Here is a 16,453-nt window from a genome sequence, read left to right as displayed (position 1 = left end):
AATTTGGGAAAAATGGTAACATTTTAAAGAAATTCTCTTTAAAAACAAGAGATGTGTTTGTCAGAAACACAACGCTCCCTAATGCACCGCTTTTTTTAACTTTGACCTTGAAGGATGGCCTTGACCTTTCACCACTCAAAATGTGCAGCTCCATGAGATACAATATCAAGTTGCTATGTTCAATATTTCAAAAGTTATTGCAAAACTTTACTGTAAGTTTAAAGTTTTGGGACAGAATGACAGACAGAAAGAATGACAGACAGACATGCCAAAAACAATATACCCCCGATCTATCGATCTGGGGGCATAAAAAGAAGGGGTCTTTCTCTTGCGGGGGAAGGGGTATAGTATAGCTTTGTAAATGCTGCTGCCAGAGTTATCCCTCTTGTTTAACAAAGAATATTGAACAAGATGTGTTTGTGAAACAATATGTCCCCGTATATGACGTTTGACCTTGAAGGATGACCTTGACCTTGACCCTTCACCACTCAAAATGCGCAGCTCCATGAGATACACATGCATGTCAAATATAAAATTGCTAGCTTCAATATTGCAGAAGTGACATTACATGAGTAATTTTGACCCATATATTTGACCTTGAAGGATGACCTTGACCTTTCACCACTCAAAATGTGCAGCTCCATGAGATACACATGCATGCCAAATATCAAGTTGCTATCTTCAATATTGCAAAAGTACTCATAAAATGAGCGATTTTGGCCACATATATTTGACCTCTGACCTTGAAGGACGACCTTGACCTTTCACCACTCAAAATTTGCAGCTCCATGAGATACACATGCATGCCAAATATCAAGTTGCTATCTTCAATATTGCAAAAGTGTATAATTATAAAATTTGCGATTTTGAACCATATATTTGACCTTTGACCTTGAAAGATGACCTTGACCTTTCACCACTCAAAATGTGCAGCTCCATGAGATACATATGCATGCCAAATATCAAGTTGCTATATTCAATATTGCAAAAGTTATTGCAAATGTTAAAGTTGGCGCAAACCAACAGACCAACCAACCAACAGATCAACAGACAGGGCAAAAACAATATGTCCCCCACTACTATAGTGGGGGACATAAAAAGGGATATTGCTCTGTAATGCTGCTGCCAGAGTTATCCCTCTTGTTTAACAAAGAATATTGACAAAGGGTAATAACTCTGTTAATGCTGCAAGAGTTATTCATCTTGATTAACAAGGCATATTGACAGAGGGTAATAACTGAAAATGATGCAAGACTTTCCCTTCTTAAAGTGATATTATGGGCATCTAACAGTTTATAGGTGTCTATCGCAACCGTTTTTTATTTTTTGGAGTTTTCACTTCATATACACTTATATTTGTTAATGCAGCATCAACGTACTAAACAATATCCCGGAAAGAGAACAATAATGCATTTGAATATCAACCGTACTTTCGTTTTGAGAACTGACGACAGAAATGATTCAATGAACGATGTTAATGTAAATTAAGTTTAAGTGCATATTCGTTCGTACAACACAAATACACCATTTTTTTTACGGATCATTGCGGCTTAGAGGACTGGGTGAGTCATGTAAAATATTGAAAAGGGCTGTTTGTAAAACGTGCATGCCTCCAATATGGGTTGTCAGTTGTAGTGGCAGCCATTGTGTGAATACGTTTTTTGTCACTGTGACCTTGACCTTTGACCTAGTGACCTGAAAATCAATAGGAGTCATCTGCCAGTCATGATCAATGTACCTATGAAGTTTCATGGTCCTAGGTGTACGCATTCTTGAGTTACCATCTGGAAACCATTTAAACTATTTCGAGTCACTGTGACCTTGAACTTTGACCCAGTGACCTGAAAATCAATAGGGGTCATCTGCCAGTCATGATCAATGAACCTTTAAAGTTTCATGATCCTAAGCCTAAGCATTCTTGATTTATCATCCGGAAACCATTTTAAAGTTTCGAGTCACTGTGACCTTGACCTTTGATCTAGTGACCTGAAATCAATATGGGTCATCTGCCAGTCATGATCAATGTACCTATGAAGTTTCATGATCCCAGGCCTAAGCATTCTTGAGTCATCATCCAGAAACCGTCTGGTGGACGGACCGACCGACCAACATGAGCAAAACAACATACCCCCTCTTCTTCGAAGGGGGGCATAAATGTTATATGTATTTTTTATAAACAACTGGTAGCAAGATGAGTTGCAGATAATTTGTCAGTAACCACATTTAAACTAACTCTTTTGACCTGTTAATTCTTTCCAGCTCAATTCAACAGTGAAAAAATGCCCATAATATCACTTTAAGCAAGGACCTTATGTAGGCCCCTTTCCCCAAGAAAAAGTTTCCCTTTTCAAAGAGAATTTCTTTAAAATGATGCAATTTTCCCCAAAACTCAAGCTTGCTTTGGGATTTGCTTTCCCATTTTACAGTTTTGTCAATATTTGTATCCCCAAAAGGGAAGGCAAGACCCTTTCCCAAAATTAAGAAAGAAAGCAATGATCCGAAAGTCATTTTACCGAATGCTGCAAGAGTTAGCCCTCTTGTTTACCTTCTTCCTCTCTGTCGCCAGCTGTCCTGGTTAGTCCGCGCTGAATCCACAAAATCTGGTCCTTGTAACCTAGAAACAAGACATACAACTATTTTAAGTAATTTTTTATGTAAAATTATCATGAAGAAATTATTTAGTTTATTGGTTTATCATATTTTTATGAGAGAATAGAATGATATTTTATATGTGCCTAGCTCAGGAAAAACAGGGCTTAATGAATGTGCCTAAAGTATTGTTCCAGATTAGCCAGTGCGATCCGAGAACACAGCTCAAGCACAGATTTCTGGTGAATGGTAGCAGCGAACAGCAATACACACCTTTGGCCACAAGCCCTCTGATGATGTCACTCATGTTAGCCCCCGCCGCGCTAGTGCCATCATCAGCATCATCAGCGGCGCCACCACCGCCTGGGGCATCAGAGTCATCACTGCTGACACTACTGACGCTGCTGCTGGCACCCTCACTGATGCCACTGCCACCACCACCAGTACCAATGGAAGGAGGTCTGTCCTCAACTTCGTCTTCATAGTCGGATGGCAGCTCTTGTAATTCTAAAAAAATGGCGCCATTTCACTTACTTTTGGAGATGATTTCTGGTTGTTTTTTTTGCTTTCGATTCCAATAATATTTTCCAGAATAATGTTTACCATAGTATATTTACTTTATGCTTTCTGGTGGTTTATAGAGAAATATCAGTGAATTAAAACTAATAATTTGACAGTGAAAATTAACAGTGAAAATTATTGATAATTTTCACTGTTTACTGTGAAATGACGTCATGTTTTTGACGAAATGACGTCATTATCCCAGCGAGATTCTTTTGTTAAACTCTGTAACAATGTATATAAACGGTGACAAAAAAACATAAAATAAAAAGAAAATTTGTTGGATTCGGTGGAATATCGATTTTAATTCACTCGTGATAATAGAAAATATATTTTCACTTATTTTCTATGAACAATCTTGAATTAAAAGAAAATATATTTTCACATATTTTCTATGATCAATATTGAATTAAAATCAATATTCCACAGAATCTAACAAATATCCTCTTTTTAATTAGGTTCACCTTATAAGGCTGCATAGGGGGGAAATAAACGAAATGTTGCAACCTAATAACAATAAAAATTATTCTTATTGTTCCTTTTTTTTTTTTGGAGGGGAGGGGGGAATTCAATTGGGAATTCTAAGGAGTCATTTGGGAAAAATATACCTTTTTTTCTATTGGGAACGGGAATAATGAAGAATGGCCCAAAACTTTGACCTTAAAACGCTGCATTCTATTCCATGAATCGTGTGATACCCTGTATATTGCAAACCTGACTTTTTAATGCCAAATGAGGGGAAAACGGTTTTGTAATATATAAAACAGCCAGAACAATCTGACCTAAAATCAGCCACAGTTTTAGCTATTAAGCAACCTGTGCATAAAACATGGTTAAGTACCATAAAACCATGGTCAAACATTATGTAAGGCAAACTTGCATGCAATTTTAATGCATCTGAATTAACCACTAGCTCTTACTATTCTGCAATCATTGCCTTATATGCTAAACTTTCACTTTTCACAACCTTGCACAAGGGCCCATAAACATATTTGTCTACTGAATGTAATTAGTCATGTAACTGACTTTTTTTTACACATTTTTACTTTTTTTGTGTGTGTTTTTTTAGGTGAGTTACATAAACTATTTAAAAATGGCTTTTTTGGCAAAAATCATTTTTATACCAAGTTTTCCTAATTAATATGACAAACACATGTCATCTTCTAAATGTAAAAATTTGTGTAACGGACATTTTGTCATATTTTAAGGAGCAAAAAACTTTTCTATTAAAATAATAAACATTGTCTATAATTCCAATTTTCTGATAAATACTATAATAAAATTTTAAAAACAAAACCCCAAATTGAGATGTCTTTTTTAAAACGATAAACATTTAACAAACGAAGCAGTTACCATATTTCAACACGAAATTGATTTGCTGGCCCTTTGCTAGCGCCCCCCTCCCCCCCCAAAAAAAAAGCATTCTCTATCCACAATCCCCACTGTCATCAATCAGAGTGACCCCCTTTCTCCTCCTGACCCCTGATTTATAGGCCCTTTTCTGTCCCCAAATAAGAGATGTGTTCGTCAGAAACACAATGACCCCTATTGCGCCGCTTTGAAAAATGTTTTTTTTACCCTTGACCTTGAACTTCCACCACTCAAAATGTGCAGCTTCATGAGAACACCGCTTTGAAAAAAATTTGTTTTGTTTAGTCCTTTGACCTTAAAGGATGACCTTGACCTTGAACTTCCACCACTCAAAATGTGCAGCTTCATGAAAATGCCGCTTGGCTTTTTTTTTACCTTTGACATTTGAAGGATGACCTTGACCTTGAACTTCCACCACTCAACATGTGCAGCTTCATGAGATACACATGCATGCCAAATATCTAGTAACTATCTTCAATATTGAAAAAGTTATGGCCAATGTTAAAGTTTTCGGACGGACAGACGCCATATATTTGACATATGACCTTGAAGGATGACCTTGACCTTCACCTTTCACCACTCAAAATGTTCAACTCCATGAGGTGCACATGCATGCCAAATATCAAGTTCCTATCTTCAATATTAAAAAAGTAATGGCCAATGTTAAAGTTTTCAGACGGACAGATGCCATATATTGACATTTGACCTTGAAGGATGACCTTGACCTTCACCTTTCACCACTCAAAATGTTCAGCTCCATGAGATACACATGCATGCCAAATATCAAGTTGCTATCTTCAATAGTGTAAAAGTTATGGCCAATGTTAAAGTTTTTTTCGGACGGACAGACGTCTGATGGACATCTCATAACTGCTATATGCCACCCTACCTGGGGCATAAAAACAAGCATTTTCTATATGGAGCACATTCAGAAACAACAACAACTTCTCCCTCTCACAATAATCCCCACTGTCATCAGAGTTACCAGCTTTCTCCTCCTGGCCCCTGATTTACAGGCCCTTTTCTGGCCCCAAAAAACAAGCACTCTCCATATAGAGCATTGTCAGAAACATGACTATTGCCAAGCAATATAGTCCCCTACTGGCTCCACCATTGTCAAAAATTCAACAATAGTCAGAATTTGTTGATGTTGTTGCCATAGCAACCAGAATGTTTGACGTAGGAACGAAATGAAATAACGTGCATAATGTCCATATTGCCATCTATCCACGTTTCAAGTTTCATGAAAAAATATTAAGAACTTTTAAAGTTATCGCAGGATCTAGAAAACCACCATTTTCAGCAGTATTTCTAGTCTATTTGTTGCCATGGCAACCAGAATTTTTGACGTAGGAACAAAATGAAATAACATGCATAATGTCCATATTGCCATCTATCCATGTTTCAAGTTTCATGAACAAATATTAAGAACTTTTAACGTTATCGCAGGATCCAGAAAAGTGTGACTGACTGACAGACAGACAAAGCGCAAACCATAAGTCCCCTCTTGCAATAATCCCCACTGTCATCAGAGTTACCCCCCTTCCTCCTCCTGGCCTCTGATTTGCTGGCCCTTTTATGTCCCAAAAAACAAGCACTCTCTATACAAAGCACATTCAGAAACAACAACAACTTCTCCCTCTCACCATCATCTCCACTGTCGTCAGAGTTACACCCCTTTCTCCTGCTCCTGGCCCCAGATTTGCCGGCCCTTTTCTTGTAGAGCTCCTTCCTGTCCCCCACCAGACCCATGGCCAACAGTTTCTCCATGATCTTGGGACGACTACGCCGCTTGCACATCTCCGATAGAATTCCACCAACTGGGTCTGAATAACACCAAAACAGACAATTCTTAGACTTGTTCTGCAGTGTTGTTTTTTTATGTTAAAATGGGGCCGGTATCTGGCCCTATTCCCAATTGAACAAAGTACCGGTATATTTGTTTCAAAAAGGCGACCTAAATATTCTCAATTGAAGGGTTTTTTTTGTTTTTTTTTATCAACATTTAGTTAATTCCTATCCAGCTCAACAAGTTACACTTTATTAAATTTAAAAATAATATTTTTAATATATTTTCATTATCGGTATAACTGAAACAGTAAATTTGTATATGCGTGTGTTTCTGGTGCTAATTTGCGTCACATGCCATTTTAACTTCATGACATCATTTCCTGTTTATATCGTTTTTTTACGTCAATATACAATTGTTTTGTTATAAGAAAATGTAGCCAATTTGTAAAAACAAACTTTGGAAAAGCCTATTTAGGCGAATATATCAGGAAAGAGTGAATTTTTTTCTGTGTCAATTTATATTAATCGCTACTGGATACAAAGCTGAGTAACACCAAAACAGACAATTGAAGGCTTGTTCTGGGAAGACTGGGCTTACTATCAATATCTAACCATGTCCTTGAAGAGGAAACAAGAGCTGTGTTTGTAAAACACAATGCCCACTATTGTGCCACTTTGGAGCCATATATTTGACCTTTGACCTTGAAGGATGACCTTGACCTTTCACCACTCAAAATGTGCAGCTACATGAGATACACATGCATGCAAAATTTCAAGTTACTATCTTCAATATTGCAAAAGTTATGACCAAGGTTAAAGTGTTGGGACAGAATGACAGACAGAATGACAGACAAACCAAAAACAAGGGACAAAATTGTCACAAAACCAGGTTTTCATTGTGAAAAAAAAATCTGAAAATTAACCCCCTTTGTAAGTTTGTTTTTAAAAAAAATCTATTTTTAGTCGTGGCGACCTTGACATTGGAGATATTGACGTGATTCTTTCGTGCGACACACCGTCCCATGATGGTGAACAAATGTGCCAAATGATTTTAAAATCTCACAATGAATGACATAGTTATGGCCAGGACAAGCTCATTTGTGGCCATTTTTGACCTTTGAACTCAAAGTGTGACCTTGACCTTGGAGATATCGACATAATTATTTCGCGCGACACACCGTCCAATGATGGTGAACAAATGTGCCAAATGATTTTAAAATCTGACAATGAACGACATAGTTATGGCCCGGACAAGCTTGTTCCGCCAGCCCGCCAACCAGCCAGCCCGCCCGCATTCGCCAATCTAATAACCAGTTTTTTCCTTCGGAAAACCTGGTTAATAACAAAACATCATTTGATATGGGGGCATAAAAATACAGTTCTGGGGGAAAGGAGCAGTAAAGATGGCTTGTTCTTGGAAAACTGGGCTCAATACATGTGTGTTAAGTGGCTTCCCATATAAGACTAAGCAGTCCTCGCATTCTGGAGGTATTTATCATAAGTATATATATATGTATTTCATAAAAAGGACGGTAAACATCTCCCCATTAGCCTCCCAGTGTTTCTCCTTAGTTTTTTGTATACGTATGGTAAACGTTGCATCATCAGTGTCTCTGTGTTTCTCATAAGATTACATTTTATAACAGGGATAGTAAATATTGAACCATCAGGGCCCCACTGTTTACCATAAGATAATATATTCTAAAACAAGGATGGTAAACATCGCAGCATAAGCCTGGTGGTGTTTATCATAAGATAACAATTTTTTTAACACAGATGGTAAACATCGCACCATCAGCCTCCCGGTGTTTCTCGTACAGTTCCCTCAGTTCCAGCTCGTCTTCTTCTCTCCATGGCCCTGCACGGCTCAATCTACAGAACAGGATACACAGGGATACTGGGTAAATGTTGATAACATATTTAAAAGGAGCCTGGTTTCGGGAAAACAGGGAAAAATGCATTTGCGTAAAGTGTCATCCCAGATGTGCAAGTCTGCAAAGGATTATCAGGGTCGACACTTTCCGCCTAGAAAGGATTTTCCCTAAGAGACTGCCTTTTAACAAAAATACCATACATAGGAAAGTATCATCCCTGAATTCATCAGGGACAATGCTTTATGTAGATGCATTAAGCCCAGTTTTCCCAGACCGAATCTCATTTACAAGTGACCTCAGAGCGATAACCACCAGCTCTATAAACAAGAATGGCAAATTTGGAGAGGGTCAATCATTTTGCTTGCTAAGAATCCCTCCAATAGCTCTACAGCTTTTTGAAGACTTTAACTCTGAATTGATAAAATTGATGCTGGAGCAAATGAGTTCACCCTTTACCACTTAGAAACGTATTTCGATCACTGAGATACTTATTTTGAACAATTAGATACGTATTTTGACGTGTTTGTAGTCCATCAGAAAGTTAAATTTTATTGAAGACCTTTGTAACTGGATTCAAGCTTTGAAGGCTTCGTTTCCAACCCTTAGATACTGTTGAGCAGCAAACAACATAAAACCTTAACAGTTTGCGAGTTACTCACAGGTTGCTCTGGTTTTTTGCTGTTTGCACATAGAAATTTTCAATTGGCCCCTAAATGGGAAAGGGTTAAGCTTTTCTTTATCATTTTTTTCTATTATAAAACTTCTTTATGTTTTTGTTTACACCCTGCTATTGCCATGTCATAGTTCTACATGAATTAGATTAAACAATAAATATGTGAATTATTTTATGTAAGTGTTAACAATGAAAATCATGTCTGTTTCAAGAGATCACAAAATGCGCAATCAACACAAGTCAGGGCGCTGCTTTTAACTATCAATATTCCTCCCCTTTTGGCTTCTTATCAACACAAGTCATGGCGCTGCTTTTAACTATCAATATTCCTACCCTTTTGGCTTCTCATTACACAAGTCAGGGCGCTGCTTTTAACTATCAATATTCCTACCCTTTTGGCTCATCAACACAAGTCATGGCCCTGCTTTTAACTATCCATATTCCTACCCTTTTGGCTTCTCATCAACACAAGTCATGGCACTGCTTTTAACTATCAATTTTCCTACCCTTTTGGCTCATCAACACAAGTCATGGCGCTGCTTTTAACTATCAATATTCCTACCCTTTTGGCTTCTCATTACACAAGTCAGGGCACTGCTTTTAACTATCAATATTCCTACCCTTTTGGCTTCTCATTACACAAGTCATGGCACTGCTTTTAACTATCAATATTCCTACCCTTTTGGCTCATCAACACAAGTCATGGCGCTGCTTTTAACTATCAATATTCCTACCCTTTTGGCTTCTCATTACACAAGTCAGGGCACTGCTTTTAACTATCAATATTCCTACCCTTTTGGCTCATCAACACAAGTCATGGCGCTGCTTTTAACTATCAATATTCCTACCCTTTTGGCTCATCAACACAAGTCATGGCCCTGCTTTTAACTATCAATATTCCTACCCTTTTGGCTTCTCATCAACACAAGTCATGGCCCTGCTTTTAACTATCAGTATTCCTACCCTTTTGGCTTCTCATTACACAAGTCAGGGCACTGCTTTTAACTATCAATATTCCTACCCTTTTGGCTTCTCATCAACACAAGTCATGGCGCTGCTTTTAACTATCAATATTCCTACCCTTTTGGCTTCTCATTACACAAGTCAGGGCACTGCTTTTAACTATCAATATTCCTACCCTTTTGGCTCATCAACACAAGTCATGGCACTGCTTTTAACTATCAATATTCCTACCCTTTTGGCTTCTCATTACACAAGTCATGGCGCTGCTTTTAACTATCAATATTCCTACCCTTTTGGCTTCTCATTACACAAGTCATGGCGCTGCTTTTAATTATCAAGGCCACAATTAAAATATTGTTGGTTTGCCCTTTACCGACCCTAAATTTTACAGGTGGGTAGGTAGGTAGGAAAATTATTTTATTTTATTTGGGAAATTATATTTTTAATACACTAATAGTCTATGAATATTTAAAACACTTTTATTAAAGCACTGTTGCAGTGTACGAAGCCCTATGTAGCTTAACATTATCTTGTTTGCTGTTTCTTGCATATATTAATATCAAATGCATGCTTGTGTGTTATTACATTTAATATTTGTTCATTATATGATGTTAATTGCTTAAATGCATTTGTAATTATTTAACAGCCAGACAGCTTTTATTTTTAACTTAAACCTTTCCCTTAAATTGGGCTTAATTAGCATGCAACAAGCATTGAAGGAGTGTAGAAAGACAGCCCAAAGCCTTTAATGGAAAAAATCAGACATGGCGAAAGACCGTCACATTTTACAAGCCAGACTTGCCTACCAGGAGAAACAATTCACAGGCCAGTTGAAATTTTTACAGGCCTCATTTTTAAGTGTTTGACCGGTTAGTGCATAGTCTCAGCATGGCAAAGTAAATTCATAAAAGGGCAAACTGAACATTATTATAAAGCATTATTTCTTCTTGAATGCTCTGAGCTTTTATGAGTACATACGTACAGCTCAGAGGGTCAATAGCTGGGAGTTGTATTATTGCAACTAACATAAGCATGAAAACTTAATTTGGGGAAATAAATTAAGGGTGTTAGTTTCAGTTTGTGGATATACTAACGCACTAAACATATATACTTGAGTGTTGTCGATGTATTTAGCTAAGAGACATTAATAAATTAAATAGGAGGTTTTTGTGTGACGTCACAAGAGGGGTTCTCCGTTTCTAAAAATAGATTGGCCGTCAACTTCTTGATCGCGGCCAATTATATTGTATCAGAGTAAAGGTCGTCGGAAGACTTAATACTTACAATTTCACAAAACAAAACTATAAATACCCGTATTTTTTTTAAATAAGAATTTAATAAATGATATTTCAAAAATAATAAAACATATAATAATTTGAATATTATAATAAGTGGTGTGGATGCGATAGTGTTATTTTTCATCCGCGATTGAAATTTAGTGTAAGGGGTTCATTGAATTAGTCATAAAACAAAGCCCTAAAATAGCTCAATACATTTCAATCTTCAAATGTATTTTTAATTTTCTTTTACATTGAATGAATTTTCGTTTCGTTAACATTGAATGAAAATATTAATAAATTTAAGCATTCAATTTGAAAAAACACCTGCATATTTTGCAAATTGAACTGTCTTTGCATATACACGTATATTGAAAACTCGTCAGTAGTGATAATGAGCGATACAAATCTAGCATTTTATGATACCATTAAATTACACATTTAATTTATTTAGCGCAAGTATTTTATATCTCTATAATGAACAAACGCCATTGCTTGTTTTCATGATGATGTTTCGAACACTGCAGTAACGCACGATCTTTACACATTATAGCAGAGTTTAAATTTGCAGGTACCAGTTAAATACGTTCATTGTGTAGCAGTAAATGTGTACAATATTTTAAATGTATAGTTATTAAACACTTTATTATATGTTTAAACTGGCTAATATATATACGTTATAGTTCCTAGCTGTTAATCCATTTCGGACAAATGTCTATTTTTAAATATGTTCAAATATTTTATTAAAGCTATGTTAAGTTTTTGACTTAATATGTTGAGAGATGACATGGAGGTATCATAAATTGTGTTTAATGACCAGACATATGTGGTTTATGCAGAGACCCCATACAGAGTCATACAAGTATAGGTCCCTGGGTTTATGACACACTGTTTTCTTAGTAATTGTCTGGACAGTAACCGATCCTATCGATCGAGATAATTGGTTTGTGATAAACAAAGGGGCAATTAAACACTGGGTTAAAATGCTGAAACAAAGAGTGTCAAAATTGGTGTGAACAATTAAATAGAAAACATTAACATTTATCAAGAGGATTTAGTTAATCTGTAACAAGGTAAGTTTTTACAGACAAATAGGTTCAAATCAGTTTCTATATGTTGATTACATCAAATCAATCAAGTTGTTGTTTGTTTTCTTCTTTATTTGTGTTCGTTCATTGGATTCAATTTAATCTGAAAGAATTTCAATTTCTGAGTATTTTATGTTCTTTAAAAGGGTCGCGAATACGTTTGTAACATTATCAAGATGCGCTTCATCAATGTAAACAATAGCAGAATGGCCGCAGTTTTGACGGCCAAAATTTGAGCATGCGCAAACGTGACGTCATTATCGGAATCCCCAAAACCTCCTATAAGTTTACCTTTACATATCCATTTCACTAACATGCCATTACAGTAAACTGTTTAGTGTGGCAAACATAATAAAGCAGAATATGCACATGAATCTGATTAAACACAGATCCACTTGCATATAAATCAAATCATGTTTGTCTTTTATATTGCATTTTCGAAAGATAATCCTGTAACTGTTAGATGTATTTTTCTTTGCGAGTAGACTCAGACTGCATTCCAATTTTCAAACACTTCATCACTTGTTCTGTGACATTCAGTTCATACATTTCCAAAAAAAAGAGAGTTTTATTTGTATCTAAAACCTATGCTCCATCGTAGAATGACACGCTCTTTTCATTAATCGATACTAATTATATGATGTCCGTCGTAAATTCGATAGTCATTTGTCCTCGCTGAGCATCGTTATTTCTTTAAATTGTCCGCCATCTTGGATCACGTTAACAACATGTGTACAGCGAACGTAAACTCGTATATGTCCGACTACTTTCGAGAACCAATAGTTAAGTATGATGTCGTTCGGCCATTTTCACGGAACACCGCCGATCGCGATGCTGGTTATAGACGCTTGCATTACTGTCTATTCTGGGGCGTATGAAATTCCAACCACCGGAGCGACCTAGATCGGTCAGGGGCGATAATAATAGACAGGGATATAAATACGCGCATGAATAAATATTGCTTTCGGCTCTTTTATCATCGTCGAAACAAACGAAAATAAAAAAAATACGTTTTCAGAAATCGCAATAAAATTTTTTGGGTCGGGGGGTAAAAAGTGGGTCGGTCGATAAAGGGCAAACAAACTCAATTTTAATTTAGGCCCAATATTTCTACCCTTTTGGCTTCTCATTACACAAGTCAGGGCGCTGCTTTTAACTATCAATATTCCTACCCTTTTGGCTCCCAGATCAGCCTACGCAGTCCGCACAGGCTAACACTTTCCACCTAAATTTGATTTTGGTTTCATAGTGACTTCCTCTCAACACAAAATTCCATAAAAGCAGAAAGTGTCTTTTCTGACTAGCCTGTGTGGACTGCACAGTCTAATTTGGAACGACAATTTATGCACATGCATTAAGCCCAGTTTTCTCAGAACGAGGTTCAATCGTTCTACCCTTTTGGCTTCTTCAGCTCCTTTGCAGACTCTATCAGTTCTTGACGTTTCAGCTCTCGTATGATCTGTCCCCGGGTTTTACTCGGGTCAGTGATACGCTCCATGATGCAGTCTACCGTGTCTTTGTCGTCTGAAAGAATAGCAAAAACAAGGTCAGTGTGTATTTAGGATTTGTAAGCAAAAATAATTGCACCGATTTTCCAATTTTAGTAAAACAACATTTTTTCCAATCAAAAGGGCTTAGGCCCCATTCCAAAAATAGTGAGAAAAACACTGCAAGGCTCATTATCCCAGCATATGAGCCGCGTTCTGAGAAAACTGGGCTTAATGCATGTGCACTAAGTGTCGTCCCAGATTAGCCTGTGCTGTCTACACAGGCTAATCAGGGACTACACTTTCCGCTTTTATGACATTTTTCGTCCCAATGAAGTCTCTTCTTAGTAAACATCTTATTTAATCGGAAAGTGTTGTCCCTGATTAGCCTGTGCAGACTGCACAGGCTAATCTGGGACGACACTTTACGCACATGCATTATGCCCAGTTTTCTCAGAACACGATGCATATTTTTTACCTGCAGGGTTATCTCGGTATTCCTCAAACAATCTTCTCACTTCCAGCTCTGCATCTTCTGTCCAGGCCTGCTTGCCTTTACTGAGGACATAAGAAATCTAACACAGTGGGTTTTTAGTTCAAATTTGGGTCAGTTAAGGGGACCCAATCCTGTTGGAAAAAAAGTATATATTTTTCCTAAATGTGAGCTCAAAATTCCCACTATTTTTTTTAGATCTCAATATCTTATACATCTCCCATTCATATAAGTTTAACCTTAGTAACTATAATACTGAAAACATTTGTATTCTCAATTTTGAAGCATTTTTAAGCAAAACAACAACATAAATGTCCCAATTTTAGTCAAAATGCCGCAAATTTACCAAATCATACATGTAAGAGACCCAGCCCAATTCCCAAAATCATGAAAACAAGAATCTGTCGGGACGGGTGATGCTCCCCAAAGGTTATATGTCACAATATTGCACTATATATTCAGATAAAAGGAAACGTCTTGAGGGCACAGTAGTTGGGGGGACAAGAATTTTTCATATAAAACTTCAGAGGGCCATAACTCTGTGAAAAATCATCCGACCAGAACTCGCTGATAATATGCATATCTTCTCATAAAGTTTCATTGAATTCCGGTCATTAGTTGCTGAGAAATAGCCCAGACAAGAATTGCACTATATGTACAGTTAATCAGTTACATAGCTATAGGCCTATCTTAGTCATACAGAAAAGTAGTTCCAGGATCAAGCCTCAAAGAAAATCAAAGGACTGTCAGCATGAAAATACCTCTGATAAGACCCGTATCCTTCCACCATCTCAATCGCCTCTTTGTTTGTTTTCCAGAAAAGTAGTTCCATGAAAGCCTTTTTGTTGTTTTCTGCTACCTCAACAAATTTCCGAACAACATATGTGGCAAATTTTGCTATTTCCTGGAAGAAAACAATTTACATAAAATTCAATTAATTGAATTCCCATGATCCATTTAATTATCACTAAAATCCCATCATAAATCCCAATTTTTAACCAAAGGTTTAAAAATCCCATTATCATGGGTAACAAGAGCTGTCACCATAGGATGACTTATGCCCCCTATAAACGTTTGATAGAAATTATGAGCTTTTTTTGAAACCTAAACGCAGATTTCGAAACCTAAACGCGGACCCTAAGTTCAAGGTCACAGGGGTCAAAATTTGTGTGCGTATGGAAAGGCCTTGTCCATATACACATGTTTGCCAAATATGAAATTGCTATCTGAAGTGACATACAAGTTAGGAGCATTTTTCAAAACCTAAACGCAAAGTGTGACGGACAGTCCGATCACTATATGCCCTCCTTCGGTGGCATAAAAATTGAAAATGTCTGAAAGCCAGAGAATTGTGAAAGGGGTCCAGGGTGTAAAAAGGTAAAAGAACTTCTCATGCTTCTCCAAAATACCATCTTCTTATTTTCTCCTTTATATTCTTAAGCACAAAGTGTAAATGCATATACAAGTAATACATATGATAAATTTGGTACCTAAATACTAAAAGAGTCTGTCTCTTATGCATGAAGTAGTAAACACCTCTATACAATATCTGAACCTTAATGTAAAAATTCAAATACGGATTTGTGTATTTAATGCCTTCCTTAAGAAATAACGAGGTAAAAAATTGAATTGAACTTTATTTTGCAGAATATAGTGACAGAGAATGAGATGCATGTACATGTGAAGTGTAAAGAACATAGACCAAAGAGTTTTCATTTTATGAGTAAGGTTTAAGTTTTGGGACAGACACACACATACAAAGACAGACAGACAGACAGACAGGCCAAAAACAATATACCCCCTGATCATTCGATCTGCGGGCATAAAAACAACAATGGAAGAAATGTGTACAAACCATCATTGTTACTCTATGTAACTACATGTAAATGTATCTTAGAACAGAACACATCTTGACAGTTAAAGAACAAGGGACAAAATTGTCACAAAACCAGGTTTTCATTGTGAAAAAAAAATCTGATAAAGGGAGAAAACTCAAACTGAACTTTTGAAATGAACAAAAAAAATTAATCCCCTTTGTAATTTTTTTTTTTTTTTAAATCTATTTTTAGTCGTGGCGACCTTGACATTGGAGATATTGACGTTATTCTTTCGTGGGACACACCGTCCCATGATGGTGAACAAATGTGCAAAATGATTTTAAAATCTCACAATGAATGACATAGTTATGGCCAGGACAAGCTCATTTATGGCCATTTTTGACCTTTGAACTCAAAGTGTGACCTTGACCTTGGAGATATCGACGTAATTATTTCGCGCGACACACCG

General features: G+C 36.8%; 1 protein-coding gene across 3 annotated transcripts in view; it reads right to left on the bottom strand.

Annotated features, from left to right (window-relative positions):
- Positions 1-16,453, bottom strand: part of LOC127861177 (protein timeless homolog) — a 162,930-nt gene that overhangs the window by 15,716 nt on the left and 130,761 nt on the right. For 2 of the 3 annotated variants that reach the window (XM_052399575.1, XM_052399577.1), the window contains 7 exons: positions 14,929-15,071; positions 14,153-14,232; positions 13,582-13,711; positions 8,105-8,184; positions 6,168-6,347; positions 2,863-3,096; positions 2,546-2,614 (listed from right to left, as the gene is read on the bottom strand). In XM_052399575.1, the coding sequence (XP_052255535.1) occupies positions 2,546-2,614; positions 2,863-3,096; positions 6,168-6,347; positions 8,105-8,184; positions 13,582-13,711; positions 14,153-14,232; positions 14,929-15,071 (916 nt within the window). The remainder of the gene's footprint in view (positions 1-2,545; positions 2,615-2,862; positions 3,097-6,167; positions 6,348-8,104; positions 8,185-13,581; positions 13,712-14,152; positions 14,233-14,928; positions 15,072-16,453) is intronic. The other variant, XM_052399576.1, reaches the window with a different exon arrangement.

This window comes from Dreissena polymorpha, chromosome 15 (genome assembly GCF_020536995.1).
Source record: "Dreissena polymorpha isolate Duluth1 chromosome 15, UMN_Dpol_1.0, whole genome shotgun sequence".
Taxonomy (NCBI): domain Eukaryota; kingdom Metazoa; phylum Mollusca; class Bivalvia; order Myida; family Dreissenidae; genus Dreissena; species Dreissena polymorpha.
Note: the sequence above shows the minus strand (reverse complement) of the source record. Positions and strands in the feature narration are given on the sequence as shown.